The sequence below is a fragment of the Cibotium barometz genome, chromosome 38, assembly GCF_041138505.1.
Source record: "Cibotium barometz isolate CiBa-2024 chromosome 38, ASM4113850v1, whole genome shotgun sequence".
Lineage (NCBI taxonomy): Eukaryota > Viridiplantae > Streptophyta > Polypodiopsida > Cyatheales > Cibotiaceae > Cibotium > Cibotium barometz.
In genome coordinates, this window is record NC_141083.1 from 2747978 (window position 1) to 2764747 (window position 16770).

Below are 16770 nucleotides of genomic sequence, written 5' to 3' on the forward strand. Positions count from 1 at the left end.
TTGCAATGTGACTAATGAAAGGCATAGTGTTCATGGTCATGGGGAGTGGAACATTCTACAAAGATGTTGATAGCCATGCCAATGGAATTATCCCCCATCAATAGGCATCATTATGCACAGATATTAACAACCAAGCAAATCATGTTATTCCACATTAGCAAGCTATATAATTTAAATTGATGTTAATAGCTAAGTGTAGGAGATTTGGATTCCCTGAAAAAAAGTGGGTCAAATTTTCCATGACCATGATGGTAATAGTATCCTCAAATGAGGTCTCTCCAAAACCTCCAATTAAATGTCCCATTGCAACTAAGAAGGATCTAGCTAAAGCAGAATATATTTACTAGGCTGTCTTTTTTGTCCCTCCCTAGCCCTTAGATGGCATCGGACATAACGTCGTACCATTGTCTTATTTTGCACCTTTTGGTGTGGAATGTATGAACATTTTTTTGACTTATAACCGCCTTTGGCTTTCTCAAAAGCTAATTGGGAGAGTGTTTTCAATAAACGTAGTAATATATAACAAGGAAATAGCAATCACTACAACACAAGCCCCCCTTAGCGATGGGCCAAAATGACGGGTTTTCATAAAAGTGTCATTTACATAATGACAAATGTCGTATAAACAACACTTTTTAGAGCTGAAAACAATGCATCGCATGACCAGTCGCATATGCAACATATGGGCACTACATAAGTGACGCACAATAGCGACGCCTATAGTAGCGACAACGAAAACAGGCATCACTACAGAGGGGTTGTGTTGTAGTGAAATGATCAAGATTTAATAGTCAATAAGTGATACCACAACTATTAATTAATAAGTCATAGTCAGTAACTAGAAATTGCATTTAGTTTAGCTACTAATGAATTACTTGATAGCCAATCAAGAGGTGTTAGTAGTCACATAACTAATTATAGTACTAGATATGTTGAGAAGAGTGGTATAAAATGTAGGATATTCCCAAGGCATCTTTTTACAAGGATCAAAGGCCATCCATACAAGGTGTAGGAATATCAATGCATGGCAAGAATGATATTGTTTAAAAAAAGAGGTATGATTACATTGAGCTAGGAAGAGAATTTATGCCATGTTTTGTGCAAAACAAATGCCTCACAAGAGTCGAACTCGAAGATGGAACAAGAGATATGCAATCACTGATTCGTGATGTGCACAAGGAAGTGGATATTCGACATGAGGTTAAAATGGCACTAAAGAATATGAACCTAATTGACCCTATAAAGTTTTTACTTCTAAAAAATGTTAAGTACACTTTATTTGGATTTGCCAATCATTATATTGTTTGCATTACAAAGGAAAAAAGGTGAAACAGAGAATCTTATATGGCTTGACCAATTTGCCGAAACCTCCTGTTAAGTGAGCATTGTCATGAACACATTTGGGAAGGGCGACCTCTGGGGACTTGGCCCCTCACCCAATTTCCAACATGATATATGAGCCATGGGTTGTAGTGTAACCTTTGAGCCACTAGAGAAGCCAGGTAGAGCCTTTGAGCATGAAAACATGAACAAAGTTCAATCTTTGAGCTTAGAAAAAGTGGACGAGTGGTTCCAAGGCATTGCACTAGGAGATTTCCACAAAATGGATGGACCGAAGGTCCTCCATCACCTTAAGATTTTGGGGGTCTGGATGGCTAGACCAATTTGTGAAAACCTACAGTTAAGCACGCATTGGCATGAATACAACTGGGACAAGTTACTTCTGCAGACTTTAGCCCCCCACCCACCACCCAATTTCCAACAAAAACTATCATGATTGGAATGGTGATATTTACAAGGATTCTAAGGACATCAAGTTATACCAACATTATGGTAGTTGCAAAGCTGTGTAAGTGGAATAAATTTCTTAGATGGCATAGAAAGGATGGATTAACAGCATAGAAAGGATGGATTAACAGATGTCCACGGATAACTTCTTGCTTCTTCTTTTTTGTGTGTGAAAAACTATCGGAGAGGAGGTGGCCATCTTTGTAAACAAGTGTCCGAGATAAACAACACGATCACCAAGCAGACAACCCCCCCGCATTTTCAATAAAAGAAAAATTCCTTTACGCTTGGCACACTACCACTTGTACTACTATGGAGGAAAAAACAAAAGTTGAAACTTGTCCATGGGAGTTCGTGAAACCTGTTGCGGACATCTTCTCCTTTTTTTCCCGAACACGTATTGGTGATATATGACCACCCACATTTCCAAATCCAACCACATAAAACCAAGGTCTAATCCCATGATTGAACTTTTTTCAACATGGCAAGATGGCATTCTCTTTGTTTAAGTTACACGTTCATCATGGGTTGACAACATAGATTAGTGTTGATTCATAACCATTTTATGTATATCCATCCACTATTGCGTGAAGGCTGGGCTCTAAAATGTTTTGGTGAGTAGTAGCTTTATGTTGCCCCTAAATAATGCTGAAGTCCTCACCGCTGTAATAAAGAATGTTTCTTTTATGTAATCTAGAAATAGGTCAAATGTCCTTTCCCACTTATATCTAATAACCATAATATGATGCCCCTAATAATCCAAGTGGCGTCATTTAACCACCTTGGGTTAGAACCATGATGTTATTAGCATGAAGTCTTACGTAGATAACCCAATCAAGGCAAGAAAATCTTAACACAACCCTAGCAGAATTAAAGATCTTCAAAGAAATTCTTGTTGAAATCAACCATGTCATTAGTAAACTTGCCAAAGAAGTGGATAATTATATCAAGTCAAGGTTCTTCCAACTAGAGGGAAAAGGAGAAGGGTTAGGATAGGTGGGTGGTGGCAGTGGGAATGATATTCATTTTCTTTGAATACAAAGCATGCTATTGAAATGCAACAACAAGACCACATCCATAAAGGTCACCTTGAAATTAATGGTCTAAGATTTAAGTGTGAAAAGAGTACAACATCTTGGATTTGTAGATAGTAGTATATCCAATTATACTAAGATATGGCTTGGTTGATATCAGCTTTCTAGTTTTTGAGAGGCCATAAAACGACCTTGAAAAATATTCATGTGGTTTTGAAGCCTATTCAACAATAAAAGTGGGTGGGTCAACGCATACAAGAGATATGGAAGCACATGTGCACCTTGAGTATTTTTTTTGTTGAATTTTAGCATTTGGTAGCATAATCTCCAAAGCAATAACGTCTTTAAGGCCATTCTTTTTCTCAAGGATAGTTGCACGGGCTTCATTTCAACATCGGCAACAAGTTTGGCCCCGTGAGTGTTAAATCAAAGACAACTGAATCTATATTTAAGGTGATGTCTAAAAGATCAATGTGTGGGTGGGGGGGCTAGTTTCTTAGGTGGTGGGCATTGGTAGCACTTGGCAAATAGCCCAAAGGAATCGATTTGATGCACGAAGTTGGTGATGCTTGCCCAACCCCCAAACCCAAATCCCACCACTAGAGTCCACACCACCACAAACGTGTTCAAGAGATAAACAGCTACCCAGCTCCGAAGGAAGCGAGGGGGCTTCTCCACAGCATTCTATATAAAACCATCACAATATACAAGGATTTGTTTGTTAGCATATACCACAGCTAGCTGTACTCATAACTTTACAACAATCAAACAAAATGTATGCGCCATTGTTTTAAGAGACCACATGCGAACACCCACATCTCAAATTTAATATGTTAATACCGCAACTAGTACTCATAACTTTACAACAATCAAACACATGTATGCATCGTTTTAAGAGACCATACTTCTCAAATTCAATATGTTATTCACAAAAGAGAAGACAAGATTCAAGCTTTATATCTATAAACACATGAACACACCAAGTAGCAATGAAAATACAGAAAACAAGAGACAGAATATATTTGTGTGAAAAATGTACAACTATGTAATATAAGCAGGGAAAGGTTATATAGACGTAAGGATTCTCATTAGGCCTAGCTCATACTTGAAAAATGAGAGAGACAGAGAGGGAAAGGTTAATATATAAACGTAAGGATTCTCATTAGGCCACAGAGGGAAAGGTTAATATATAAACGTAAGGATTCTCATTAGGCCTAACTCATACTTAGAAAGAAGAAGAAAAGGAAAAAAAAAAAAAGATTGTTTTTACATTGTAGCAACTATGCCAAGGACCCTTAAGGAATGTCAGACTTATACTCAGATTTGAGTTTGGATGGGCATGAGAGAGAGAGAGAGAGAGAGAGAGAACAAAAGTATCATTCATAGATGCATGTATATAACACGGTACCTAAATGCATACAATGACCAAGGAAACCATACGCTTTAATTCACTGTGCACATGCTTTCGAGCTCGGCCAAAATAAATGACAGGAAGGTCAAGTCTTCTCACCTCACGTGCAAAGGTGGTGCGGTAGGTGGCCATGTGTGCTGCAGCTGGGAGTATATACACTGTAAATGTCACCAGGAGCGCACCAACGGCCGAGTTGATGGGTCCAAAGAAAGGGAAGATGATGGCCAAAAACCAAATTGGTAGGACAACTGGCATCCGGATTATGGCCCGGACAAATATTCTCCGGGAGGTGTGAAATCCTGTCACCTTTTCCCACACAAAGTAGAGTGGTGTGCAAGCAAAACCGAAGGTTATAAACTGCAGGCACACATACAACAGAAAAAAAACGTATTAATGGATAGTCACAGCTTTATGACTGATACGAATCTTAGCGAAACCAAACCTAGCCTAGCATGCAGTTGTTAGCTCTTCCCAGCACTTGCACTTGTTTTAAACTAACCTGATGGATCAACATTAGAATAACTGCAAGGTCCCTGGCGCCGGATCTTGGAAGCAAAGCAAATGCATTGGAGTGATCTAAAAGCTGGTCTCCAAATGCCCAGTACACAGATATTGCAGAGGGTAATGTCAATGTGAAGACATAGACTGTGGCTACAAGATAAACCCATTTGAATTTGCGCGGTTTCCACATGGCATGCATTATTTCCCTGCATGGCCGCACATTTTAATGCTAAACAAATCAAATACCTTGCTCATCGCCCATAAAAATCTGCATCCAGAACAAATGCATTCCCATCTATACTCCATTATGAGTACGGCAATGCTTGAACAATTGAATGCTATCAGCAAACGCCAGTCAAATAGAGCAAAGGGTGTTAGTAATTACACTGTTACAGCATGGCCACCAAAGGTATAAAGAATATTGGTGGCGCCGGTGAAATAAAGGACCATCTTGTTAGGTGCAGAATGCTTTACATCTGCAACCTGGGGGCAGAAGATAAGTGTAAGAATCTCTCTACAAACATACATACATGCATAACTACATCTACAAGCGTATGTGCATGCATGCATGCATACATACGTACGTACGTACGTACGTACACGTACTTCAAACGATAGCTGTCTTAATGGTATAGTGAACGAGTACCCACCTGTCCATTCACAAGTGCAGCTATTGTCAAGTACCAGGCTGTGTACGTTGTCATGCCTAGACCCAAGAAGGACCATATTCGATAGTTGTGAAATGTTGGTATAAATACAGTCAGGGAGCAGCAGGCCCCAAAGATGTATGTCCATGTTCGCTTGTCCAAGTGGTCATTGATGTAGTAAATGTTGCTGTGACCAGAAAGCACAAGCTCATGTGAGCAGATAGGGCACCATGTGATAAAGATGTATTGATACCCTGGTAAGGGGTTATATGAAAGCTCTGCCACTATCAAGAGGTTTTCAAAGAAGTGATGCCCGGAAAAAAAAACGAAAGAAAAGCCATACCTTCCACAAGCGATGAGCTGTATAACAGATCCAAACACTAGGAACGTGCAGTTGAAGGCAAGCCCAAAAGCCTTCCAATACGGGCCCAAAAGCCCATCCAGCACCTCAAACCACTGAGCAAGTAAAAGATCTTAGAACCTATTACTCATCAAAAACTATACCAAGGTAGATATGGTTTATTGAACAAGAAAAAGGGTGCAGTTTCTGTTAAAACACTCACATGCCCATGATGTATATACATTGGTATCAGTGATGGAACCCGGACTATGCATTTAGATAACTGAGACCTAAGGAGTTAGAGTCACCTGGATCACATGGTTCTTGAAATTCACGTTCTCTTTTTCCTTCCTGGATCTGTACTCTACATACAGGCAGCTTATCAAATAGGCTGTCCAGCTCCCAAGCAATCCATAAAATATCTGAAAAATCACTCCTGAAACCATGCCCAGCTGGGAGAAGGAGTAGGGGAGGGTCAAGAGCACCTGTGCCACCTGCATAAATCAAAACAATCACGTAAACCCATCGCATCAGAAGGCGACACACTTTGTTCTCCTTTTGGAAAGGCAAGCTCAAGAGTCCCTTGCATAACGTTAAAACTTGCTATAATGTACTGCAAGTCCCCAATATTGCATGCAGCTTTGCTTTGCTATGATGTATGACTTGGACACATGTATAGTCACATCTATACACTCTTAAGAGATGCATATTTGGATTTGCATTGGGAGGAGCCCCTTTCGATGGAGCGAGATGCATATTCACTAGGAGATGCATCTGTGCGTTGTAACGTATGAAAGCTGATGTTCATGTAATAAGAGATTTAGAAAGTTGAGTTTTCGTGACCCAGAAATGATAAAGAAAAATGCAGATCGAGCTTTCCTAGTGAATATGGAGACATTGTAGAGAGAGGGGAGGGGCGGTGCACCTGATTAGAAGCACAGCTAAACCAGGCATCATAAACTGAGCCCCCATCCCAAAGGAAAGTCTTCAGTCGGCCTTTGAATGAATTGTCAGTAAGCCCATCTTGATCTTGCCGATCTAGCTCCATCTCTGTGTAGTTGCCCACCATGGCCTGCTCAGCCTCCTTGTTGGTCACCATCTTTATTCTCGATTAAGGTACAGTCAAAATCCTCAGCTACAAAATTGCGTATAAGATGATCCAAGGAGGAAGAGAGTCGAGAGAGAGAGAGATGTATAATCAAATGGAGATTGTTGCTAGGATTAGAACATCAGAGATGTCAAAAAAAGCTGGGGAGGGGTCTGAGAAGAAGAAAGGGGAAAAAAAGGTGAGCTTCTAAATGGCAAATACTAAGTTAAGTGTAAGGAATCAAGCTGGAGGAGGGGCGGCAAAGCGTACAAGTGAAGGGATTTTCCAGCACCTTCTAAGATCCTCAAAAGATGGACCAAAAACGGAGGGGGGATCAGCAAGGATATGCCTTTGAAGGAAGCAAAAAACTGAAACGAATAAGCAGGCAAGCTATAATGTTAAGAGTGTGTGTGTGCGCGCGCGTGTTTGTGTGTGTGTGTGTGAGAGAGAGAGAGAGAGAGAGTGTGTGAGGCCTTAGAAATTAGAACTGAGGAGCCGGCGCGGGGGGGAGCTCTCTCTCGGTTTGGGTGCCCTCGTTGGCTTCTCATCAATTTATTATTCTCCTCGAGCGTTGGAAACTTTGCCTCTACCACCATCGATCGATCACACAGTCGGGCTTGATAAAGCTGAGAAAAAAAAAACTGGGTCCTCCTGCCGCCTGCGGGACGTCTTGATAGAGAGAGAGAGAGAGAGAGAAAGAGAAAGCGTGTAGATGGATGATGGCGAGAAGATGGCCACACCACCAGCTTGTTGCTGTGCGTATGGTCCCCACTGTGGGGAGTTGTAATCACTGCGGCTCCATATATGTGTTTTGTGTTGGAGAGTGGCTGCTTGAATTAGTTGCCAATTGTTGTGTTTGCAATGTGAGATATGATACCCGAATCCCGATAATCGATTAACCTTACATTAGCAAAAGCTCTTGTGCATATGAAAAAGGTAACAGATAGTGACATCACTACACGTAGTGGCAGCCAAATTAGCAGGCAGACTCTAAGGGAAACGCTAAAAGCATAAAGATTGATAGTCAAAAGTTGATCCAGCTAAATAGGGAGACAAGTTGGTCCACTGGTTGAATTGGGAGAAATTCGTAGAATAGCAAGCTTCAGCTAAATAAGTAGGCTGCAGGAGAGCGTCTGTGTGATAGTGACAACGATAGACAGTGAAGCTCAGTGAACTGGTTAAAACTTAAAAGTAGTATTTGAGTAGACTGTGGGAAGTTGGAACTGTGGTAGACAACTAGGGGAGAAAAGTACTCAGGACGAGAGACTGTCAGATATACTTGGGGAATGTATCAATTGATTACTTATAAAAGAGCTACAGTAGACTCTGTGTCTAGACTCTAGACTCTACAGTTACTTCTACTGTACAGTGTACACTGTAGAAACTACGGTCTAGACTCTATTGCCAAACTAGTGGGGGGAATCTAAAACTAGCTGCAGCCTGAGTGCACTGTACGGTGTGTGAAGTCAAGGCGTAGAGACTAGAGAGAGCCCCTGGATTCTGTTGCAGGCACTCGGATTTTAGTAAGATTCACGGCCCAGGCTTCAGCCTTCAGCGCGTGTAGTACCAAATCTAGAGCGCGGGGTGACGGGTCCCCCTCCTATGCATGCATGCATGCGGTCGACATATATGCGCTCCATGTCCGAGATGGACACGTGTACTGTACCGATTGCTCTGGACGCTGGACTGTATCATCACGCTTTCTCTGCGTCCACAACATGGCGCATGCGACATGTCATATGGTATATAGCATTATGGGTATATATATGCAGATTTCAAAAGCAGCACAATCCATGCCATCTCAGAAGGCGCATGCCCATGGCTTATGATGACATCCCGAACATGCCCCAGGAGCCAGCAACGGCGTGCGGCGCCGCCATAATTGGCTGCGCCTTGGCCCTTTGGTGACAATGGCCATCACATCCACATCTAGCGCGTAGTTCGCAGTCTAACGGAACCATACACATCAGCGTACCATCTTTCAGAAGGCATTTTCTATATATATATATATATGTAAAAAAATAACTAAAATTTGTGAAATTTGAAAGAGTTTTTTTCCCTTCTTACGAAAATTTGAGAAGGCTTTTCCCTACCAAGTTCTAGGCTAAAGCAAACCTCTACCTTGATACACATGCACCAAATCACTTCAAAATTTGATAGTGCACAATTTTCAAAAATTACACTATTTTTTTTTGCATTGGTTTGTCCTAGCCCTTGATGCACCTAATCTTTTATTTTAATCGACCAGCACCACATTCTTGCAAACTAAATGTTTGGCTTTTTGAAAACCATATGTTAACATTCATTTTCTAATTAGATAACCAAGGCCATCCATTATTTATATTTGCAAGTTTTATGTGGACATTAGCTAGCACCCTTTTGTCTTGTAGATTATGAAAATGAACATTATGGATAGTGTCCGTCGTGCAACAAACCACTAAAAAAAAAAAAGATGAGATGTCCTTATCTTGACTAGTTGAGAAAGTGTGTCTCATTTCCAAAGATCACAATTCGGTCTCACCAAAAGCTGGATTAATTAAGTGGCATATCCTCTATTACTTAATATTAAAAATAGAGGTAAACACAAAAAACTTTGTAGGCATATAGTTTATGTTTGGAGTACACTAGAACCTAGAATTCCCTTCCCCCCATATGTGTTCTTCGAACTTGACAACTAACCATGTGCCTTTGATGCTGTAGATTGATGCAACACCATCCCTAGACTTATCAAATCTGGTGTAGACATTCTCCCTCTTTATGTTGACACACACCCTTCACATGTGTTCATCTCCCTTTTCTAAACTTTTTTTCATCACCCACATGCCCCACCTCACCTTAAATAAACCCCTTGTAGCTATTCTCTATACGGGTGCCTCCCTGTTGGGCCCAAGGGCCACTCTCTCTTGATTACTTTCAAACTCATACATCCTTTTGAAAAACATTATGAAAGGCTACAAACATCCATAGAGTGCCTAGTTGCTTTTTGTGTCACTGTGTTGAAACAACGCCATCCAAACAAGCAGACGTTTTTGTGCGAAACCATGCTAGTGTACACTGGATATGCAAATGAGTACATTGTAACGCTCAAGTTTTGAAGCATACATTCACATACACTTGCTTTCCATGTTCACATAGTTTCCATAATAAAAATCACTAAAGTTTAGGGAATTGATCTAAAACTCATAGAACCATGTGTAATAAAGTGTGTGGACTTGGCCATTATAGAAGCTTTAGGTTTATTTAACTCAACCTAGCGAGTAATAAAGTCTTTGTCATTTTGGTAAAATGGGCATGGAAAATATTTTTTAAGGGTTTTCATAGATGCAGTATTATAAAAGTTCCAATAGATTTTATCTTATAGGAAGCAATGCACTTTACACATTACAAATTCTAACTTTGAGTTTGTAGTGACTTTGAATCATTCATGACTACCCGTGTGGGGAACATCTCTTAATTATGTTGTGTTATACCTAGTATATCATAGTTTTTTGTTATTGTTAAGTCCATACTATACCATTTATATCTAGTAGAAATGGTATATCACAGTTTTTGTTATTGTTAAGTCCATACTATACGGTTTAGTATATCTAGTTTTTCCTGCTTCTTTGTTAGAGTTGTCTTTGTCATGATTACACAATTTTTGAAATGAGTAATGGTGGGCGTAATGATAAATAAAGCAATAGAATTTACTTTATGTGCTTCCTTCGATTCTTATTTGCATTTTTAGAGATTTGGTATGTCTCTGCAAGTCACTCGAAAGGGTTAAGCCAAAAGATTTATCTTTTAGACAATGTCTTTGATATTAGTGTTAATTCATTGCATGGAAAGAATCAATGCAAAACTCAAAGTGTGGGTTTTATATGCCTAAAAAAGACATGGACACAAAAATGATGTTTAATGTACAATTAGATCTTCATTATTTTTTATATATAATTAAAAAATGTGAAAAGTCAACCATGCTAAGTTTAACCTCAGAACAAAAACCAAGGTTGCCTTTGTTAACCTAGAGTAGATAAAAATTTAAGATTTTGATGAAATAAAAGTTATGTTACCATCATGTATAGAAAAAGAATGTATACTAGGATATCCCATATTTGACTTTTTAGTTCAGGGGATGTTTAAAAAATGTGCTCTTGAGAATATCGTGTCTCTTTAACAAAACTTTTTAAGAGTGATTAAGACTTTAAAAGGCACGCTTATTCAACATGTTATGCCAACAAGAAAGATAAACAACAGTAGTGAATCAAAATTTAGGCTATTCGAATCTGCAAATAGACATTTTAGAACACGTGGGAGTAAAGCATTGGGTGAGATAAAATAATTGTAGGCTTTTGTTGAAGAGTCAACAAGAAAGCTTGTTTTGGTAGAATAAAGAGGGACAAAAGATATTTCATTATTAAAGGTAGCCTTTATATATGTATTGCACATTACAAGATGATGGCTCAATATACCCTGCTAGGCTATCTTTCTTAATCCATATTGATTCAAAGTTCTAGGTGGCCAACTTCATTGCATCTTATGTGTAATCTTGCATGCATTTGTATATATCACATATCTCAATGCACATGCATGCACATGAGAGAGGAAGAGGTAAAGCCTTCTTCTCTTTTCATTTATTACATATTCACTAGAATCATGGTAATATGAGAAGCTTTTGATATAAAGGGCATTTGCATCATGTCATGCATTATTAAATGAATTATGTATCCAAGATAATAAGGGGAGTGTGCTCATGTTGAGAACTATGACTTTGCTACCAAGATGAACATCTTCGGTCCTTGTACTCTAGCATTCCGTTTTAAGGGAGCTCATGTGAAATGAAAAGAAATGGGATCCCATAAAGAGTTTATTTGTCATCCCTGAATGTGAAATTAGCGGTGTGAGCTTTGGGCAGCTCCTTCGACACCAAATAGATGTTATGACTCTCGGTGCCAAGATCAAGCACTTCCTCTTGTTTAGATGTAATTCTACTATACATTAGTGTCATTCCCTCAACCGTCAACGTGGACTTCTTATTTTTTGGGGGTGTGGGAGAGAGTTATACTTTAGTGACAATATTTGGCGTTGTAGCTTCAAACAATAACGAGATGTTGGTGTTGTAGCTTTTATAATGGAAAAGATACCTTGAAGCACTAGAAGTTTGTGAGCTGCAACTTGGCTCTAGCATAAGGTATACACAAGGGCCGTAGGGGAACATTTTTCCAATTGCCACTAGCCGAGGACAAGGACATGATTTCACAAATAGGTGGAGTCCAAGGCACGTTATCTTTTCTACAAAGGTGAGGGCCCAAAGGTACCGCACGGGATCCTCTAAAAAAATGCCACGAACGTGGAGTTGGATGCAACGTCACCAAGCCGAGAGAGAGTCTCCTCTCTCTCTCTCTCTCTCTCCGCTCTCGCTTTTGACACAACAGCAGTCGTCTCTCAAGACGCCGTTGCCACAGTCTCTGAGAGGCTTGATGAGAAGTTGTTGGGTCAACGTCTTCTCTAACCACAAGCCTATGATCGTTAAAGCCTAGGCCCCTAATAAACATCTCTGTTGAAGTAGGTAGCTCGGCACTCGGATGGTATAGTATCGGTCTCCCCTCTCGCATAATTTACCTCCACAATTTAAAAAAAAACACTATCCTTGCACACATTATCTACCTTAGCAACCAACATACTACAAAAGCACATACTTTCGCTCGGCCACCTCAGTCCTCTACTAGTTCATTTTTGCATTAGTTAAATGGACCACATAGACCATGGACCCTCAAAAAGTTAATCCAACATCTAAAAGCAGAATGCATCACTCCGAAGAGAACAATACCTTATGTCTCCAACAAATTTCTCAATACACATATAATACAAAAATCTTGATCCTCAATACCTTTTCATCATTCCATTCCCATTTAAAGTTCTTCTATCGGTTTTGGTAATGTATGAATGCAATATCGTATATCTCATCATGTCAAACTCATTAGGCCATGAGTGCCTTCTATAAACAATAAATCTACACTGAATGGCCACACTTGCAAGAGTAATCATTAATGTTTGGCTTCACATACAATTCCACATGTGCTTCCATAAAATGAAATGTGCCTATCTATATTGTAAGCTTTACCTCCCTTTTTCCTAAGTTGCTCAAATGTTTTTGAAGTACAACATTTCATTTCTATTCTTATATGGAAACAAAAAAATTATCCATCAATTTAAAGGAAAGTTTTGCTTAGGCATCACGTATAAATAATTCTATGAAACACTAATAAGCTGGAAAAAATACCATTCTTTATAGATCTTACATCTCTCTCTCTCTCTCTCTCTCTATCTCTCTCTCTCTCTCACACACACACACACACACACACACACACACACACACCCACACCCTCACCCACACCCACACACACACACACACACACACATGCATGCACATAGAGATGAGAGAGAGAGAGAGAGAGAGAGCATTTATTTTTGTCCATATGTGTACATTTGTGTTTGTTGTAAAGAAGGAGAGTTTAGAGCATTAGACACAGGGACCATTGAATCTCATCTAAAAAAATTTTAGTGTGCAAGTAACTCCAACTTATATCCCAATTCTTCTTGTGCTACCATAAGGAACTCTCTTAAACTTTCTATAGCACTCTCAACTCTGTGTGTGTGTGTGTGTGTGTGTGTGTGTGTGTGTGTGTGTTCATTTCTATATCTATAAGCTCTCAAAATGTCCCCACTTGCTAGTACAATACATGAAGCAACCATTTCTATCTCTACAAGCTCTCTCAAAATGTCCCCACTTTCTACTTCAATACATAAAGCCACCATTTCTTGAATGTTCTCAAGAAATATAAAGGTAAGGATGAAGAGTGGGTTGCCTTGTAGTATCTTTTAGTACAAAAACTTGATGTGGGTTTATCATAATCCTTTAATAAAGGGATTACATAGGTTACCTAGAAGGGGTTCATGGTCCAAATGTCTAAGTGGTCCCACTTATGCTTTGGACATTCGGGATGTGAAGAGGTGCATTAATGAGTGTGAATGGGCATCATTTCATGGGATTTTGGGGAAGCAATTCAACCGCATTATCATTTTCTCTTGCATCTTTGTGTATGCTCTATGACTACACCTACAATTTCAATATTGAAACCATATTCATCGACAAGATTCAAATTAAATGAGAGCATATCTATCGACAATGTTCAACAAGAAACAAACCAAATATACCAAAAACTAAAGAGAAGTTAGATTACAGAAAGAATATATTATGGCCCTTTATATGGTCGTGATGTGTGGATGTAGGCTAATAATAGGCCGGGGAAACTTTTGCCTCTTTAGGAGGTTTCTTTCCTTGTATGTACACTCTTATGAGTGTGTGTAAGTGATAACCTCTATTATTGGGACTAGTTTTAGTATTGTTTTGAGCAAAAGTGGGTAATTTTAGCTATTTTTAATCAATTTTAAGAGCATAGAGAGGAAAACAACTATTTTTAGCAAGAAAAATAGAAAATTTAGAATATTTTTAGCAAAAAAAATAAAAAATTAAGAATATTTTAAAACTTTTATCATTTTAGCCATTCACGCCTATTTTTAAGGTATAGAGGTCGTATATGGCCTTTTTCAATGTATTTTCAATCAAAATTTCCATATTTTAATAAAATTAAGAGAGCTCAAAAATGTGTTACCAAGCCAATGGGAAGGCGTATTTAATCCCAAGTGAGAGAAAATGGAAGAAAAATGTGGAAAAAGGGTTAAAATTCAACAAAAAGCTCAATTTTTTGGCCAGCCGAATATTGGGGATGTGAAGAGGTGCATTAATGAGTGTGAATGGGCATCATTTCATGGGATTTTGGGGACCTACAACCAATAAAGGGTGCCTAATTCATGTGGGAAGAGGAGGGCTGATTAGAGAGAAAGGAGGGAGGATTAGCGCTTCTTTATGATGCTTTAGCCTTCTATAGTGCTTTCTTTTCTTGCCATTCTCTTGCCCTAACTCTTCCTCATTAGTACATAATTAGTGCTTCATTGGGAGGGCATGAAGAGAGAAAAAGAGAAGGATTAATTAAGGAAAACCATAAAAATGAAGGATGGAGAAGGAGCAAGGATAAATCCCAAGGCTCAAAAACACATTTCCAACTCTCAATTTGCAGAAACTAAGCCATTTTGTAAAGGTTGGTGTTCATTTTTATGTTTAATTAGATGATATTTAGTGAATAATTTCTTTAATGAATATTAGTGTTTATTTTGTAAAGGTTGGTGTTCACTTTTATGTTAAAATTAGATGATAATTAGTGAATATCATGAATAATTAATGCAGTTCTAATTACCAAAGTTGTATTACATCATGAGTAATTACGTGCATGCTTTGTATCCTTAATTAAATATGATTAAATACTTAATTAATTACTCTTCTTACATCACGAGTGATTACATGCATGCCTTGGATTCCTAATTAAATGTGATTAAATACTTAATTAATTACTCTTCTTACTCATTACAGAATTCGAATTAATGAAGGAAGTATATGATTTGTTGATGTTTTCCATAATGAGATTTAAAAAAGAGAAATAAAGTAATAAGAAAAGTTTAATCTAAAATTAATAATTTTGGAGTCATATTTGTAATTAAAAATGAATTAATAAAATTTACAACTTTTCAAGAAATAATTTTAAGAAACACACTTAGAAAATGAATGTACTTTTGAGGGGTGTACAAAGATGTATTTGAATGAGTTCTTTAAGAAATAGAGTTTTACGTTGTTAAATTAATGGTTTTGTAGAACTTTGAAAAATAAAAAATATATAAAATAAATAGTAGATGAATTTAACTAATTATGAAAAATTAAGAGTATTTTTTCATAACATGAAAGATCAGTGTGATGGAGTGAGATGATTAAAAATGGTTTTTTAAAGAAATTATTAGTTAATTTTCTTATTTTATGAGCTCATTTTAAAAAAGTTAATAACTTAATATGTGGAAAGAATTTGAAGATGGATTAAAAAAAGACAGTTTAATTTTTATTTTACACTTACTGTGTAAAAGGGTTTTTGGTGAAAAGAAATATTCCTTATACTTTTTATGTTAAATGACCTTAATTATTAATTGATTAGAGGATTAATAAAGCCATAAATAAAAAGAATAAGGGAGTAATTAGAGAAGAGAAAATATTTTTTTAATTATGAAGAGTCAGTGTGTGGAAGATGAAGTATAATGAGTATCATTCATTAGTACTTTCTTTGTAAAATTGGGTCATTTTTATATGGAAATTTGTGATGAAGCGATAATTGTTAAGTGGAATGTGAATGTTTTGAACATTAAAGCTTAAGTTTTATAAGTTGTGATGATTTATGCTCAGTAAATGATAATGTGTAATGTTAATAATCTTGATTATCAAGTTTAGATATATGTTAATTGTCTGAGTTAGTGTAGGAGTGATTGTCTAGTGAAGAGGGAGTGTGTGGAAAATCCTTAAAAACCTATATGCTGAATGAAGCATGGCTTACCCTAGCTTTTCAGAGATTATCATATGTATGATTTAGATAGTAAAATACTTAAGTTGATTTGGGATGTAGTTTTGTCCCCATATCCAAAATCTCGCAATTCAACCGCATTATCATTTTCTCTTGCATCTTTGTGTATGCTCTATGACTACACCTACAACTTCAATATTGAAACCATATTCATCAACAATATTCAAATCAAATGCAAGCATATCTACTATCAACAATGTTCAACAAGAAACAAACCAAATATGCCAAAAACTAAAGAGAAGTTACATTAAAGAAAGAATATATTATGGCCCTTTATGTGGTAGTGATTTGTGGGTGTAGGCTAATAATAGGCTGAGGAAACTTTTGCCTCTTTACGAGGTTTATTTCCTTGTATGTACACTCTTACGAGTGTGTGCAAGTGATAACCTCTATTATTGGGACTAGTTCTAGTATTTTTTAAAGCAAAAGTGGGTAGTTTTAGCTATTTTTCATTAAATTTTA

The 16770-nt window shown here is 37.8% G+C and overlaps 1 protein-coding gene across 1 annotated transcript; it reads right to left on the bottom strand.

Moving 5' to 3' along the window:
• Window positions 1-2862: 2862 nt before the first annotated feature.
• On the bottom strand, window positions 2863-7112 carry LOC147616238 (auxin transporter-like protein 4). Its single transcript, XM_086777257.1, has 8 exons — window positions 6647-7112; window positions 6030-6215; window positions 5725-5837; window positions 5385-5568; window positions 5120-5217; window positions 4733-4940; window positions 4333-4590; window positions 2863-3506 (listed from the first exon to the last, which is right to left on the bottom strand). Exons 1-8 carry the CDS (start codon window positions 6818-6820, stop codon window positions 3291-3293), a joined length of 1437 nt encoding a protein of 478 aa, XP_086633383.1. The 5' UTR covers window positions 6821-7112; the 3' UTR covers window positions 2863-3290.
• Between the last annotated feature and the right edge of the window lie 9658 nt (window positions 7113-16770).

Coding starts and splice junctions, on each gene's coding strand:
- LOC147616238 (XM_086777257.1), bottom strand. CDS start 6,820: ATGGTGACCAACAAGGAGGCTGAGCAGGCCATGGTGGGCAACTACACA. Junction 5,569..5,724: donor CAGCTCATCGCTTGTGGAAG/GTATGGCTTTTC, acceptor TTCTGGTCACAG/CAACATTTACTACATCAATG. Junction 3,507..4,332: donor GCACCACCTTTGCACGTGAG/GTGAGAAGACTT, acceptor GGTTTTATATAG/AATGCTGTGGAGAAGCCCCC.